The following is a 1,319-nucleotide window of genomic DNA, read 5'->3' as shown; positions in this document are numbered from 1 at the left end:
CGCCCCTCGCTGCGCCCCCCAGGCGGCACCCCGCCGTGCCCCGGCCTCTGGGCAGCGCCCCTCGGGGTCAAACAGCAGCCCCCGCCCCTTATCACTTTGTTTCTCCATTTAAGTCTGTATAAAGTGATATTTCAGGGTACCGAAAATGATCTTTCCGTTACCTGAGCTGGTAATGCAACAAAAATGCTCCCAAAGGGGTCTGCTGAGACCGAGCTGCCCTTCCAGCGGTCCTCAGCCTATGAGCAGAGGTCGGGTTTGGTTCGCTGAGGGAAGAGCTCAGGATTTGGGGAATGTTCTTGTGCATGAATGCTGCGTTTCTCTCTGTCCCCTTAGATCTCAGCTCTGAGACAAAATGGTCTCCTGCAGGCTCTCGTGCAGGGAGCGGAGCAGCCCATGGGTACTGGTAGGCTTTTCCTCTGCTTCCTTTGTATTGATCTCGTTGTTTCCTGGTGGGGGAAATGCCTGGGGAGCTTGAAAGGAGCCTGAGGAAACCAGTGCTGGTCTCACAGGCAAGTGTGCTTGGCTCTGGTTTGGTGAAGCCTTTGCTCTGCTTTGTCCCAAACCTGCCAAGGAGAAATCTCGCAGAGTCTTGGGGGACTGTGGTCGGGGATTTTCCCCAGAGAAGGGGAGATCTGCCCTGAGATGTCCTGAACAGTGCTGGGGGAAGGGAGCAAACACCTCCCCAGCTCTCCCAGCCCACTTTAACCTCCAGAGTGCCTTTCTTTCAGCAGAGATCAGCGAGGACCTGCGGCGAGCCCAGGAGGAATGGGAGGCTGTGGAAGAGATCCAGTCAGGTACAGCTGGTGCCGGGGATAGGGGGGGGTTGTTACAGAGCTGGACAGAAAAGGTCTGGGCAGGGCGAGGGACATGGGTCCCAGTGGGCAGGAGTGGGTGGATGTGCAGCTGGGGGCATTATTTGGGGGTGGGAGAGAGCTGGGGAAACGGCCGAGCGTCTGGAGGAAGATAGAGAGGGCAGGAGGCTCGTTGCCTTCCTGTTGTTCCCCAAGTCTTCACCCTCCTGCTGTGCTAGAAGCTGGGAGCAAGCTCCCTGTGCCGAAACGGCTGCTCTGGCATGAGGTGGAACTCATTTTGGTGCTGGGAAGCTGGAGCAGAGGGGCAGGGCTCGTTCTGGGGGGCTCTAACCCCATTCTTTGCCTCCGTGCAGGGCTGGGGGGGATGTCAGCCAGTGCTGCACCCCTGATCTCCTTCAACGAAGCGCTGCAATACTTCCAGACAGCCGACCTCTCCGATTGCAGGGTACGAACAGGGCCCTGCGCTCTCGACCGCTCTCGGGGGGTAGTTTTAGTAAGTAGGAGAGA

At 58.2% G+C, this 1,319-nt stretch overlaps 1 protein-coding gene across 1 annotated transcript in view; it reads left to right on the top strand.

The window, feature by feature from the left end:
* Nucleotides 1-333: 333 nt before the first annotated feature.
* ELMOD3 (ELMO/CED-12 domain containing 3) overlaps nt 334-1,319 on the top strand; it is a gene marked incomplete at its 5' end in the record, with an annotated part of 5,720 nt that continues 4,734 nt past the window's right edge. The window contains 3 exons of the mRNA XM_009703078.1: nt 334-403; nt 729-794; nt 1,166-1,257. Of these exons, the coding sequence (XP_009701380.1) occupies nt 334-403; nt 729-794; nt 1,166-1,257 (228 nt within the window). The remainder of the gene's footprint in view (nt 404-728; nt 795-1,165; nt 1,258-1,319) is intronic.

Source organism: Cariama cristata, unplaced genomic scaffold, assembly GCF_000690535.1.
Source record: "Cariama cristata isolate BGI_N322 unplaced genomic scaffold, ASM69053v1 scaffold25646, whole genome shotgun sequence".
In the NCBI taxonomy this organism is placed as follows: Eukaryota; Metazoa; Chordata; class Aves; order Cariamiformes; family Cariamidae; genus Cariama; species Cariama cristata.
The sequence above is the reverse complement of the archived record's forward strand: the minus strand, read 5'-3'. Positions and strand labels throughout refer to the sequence as shown.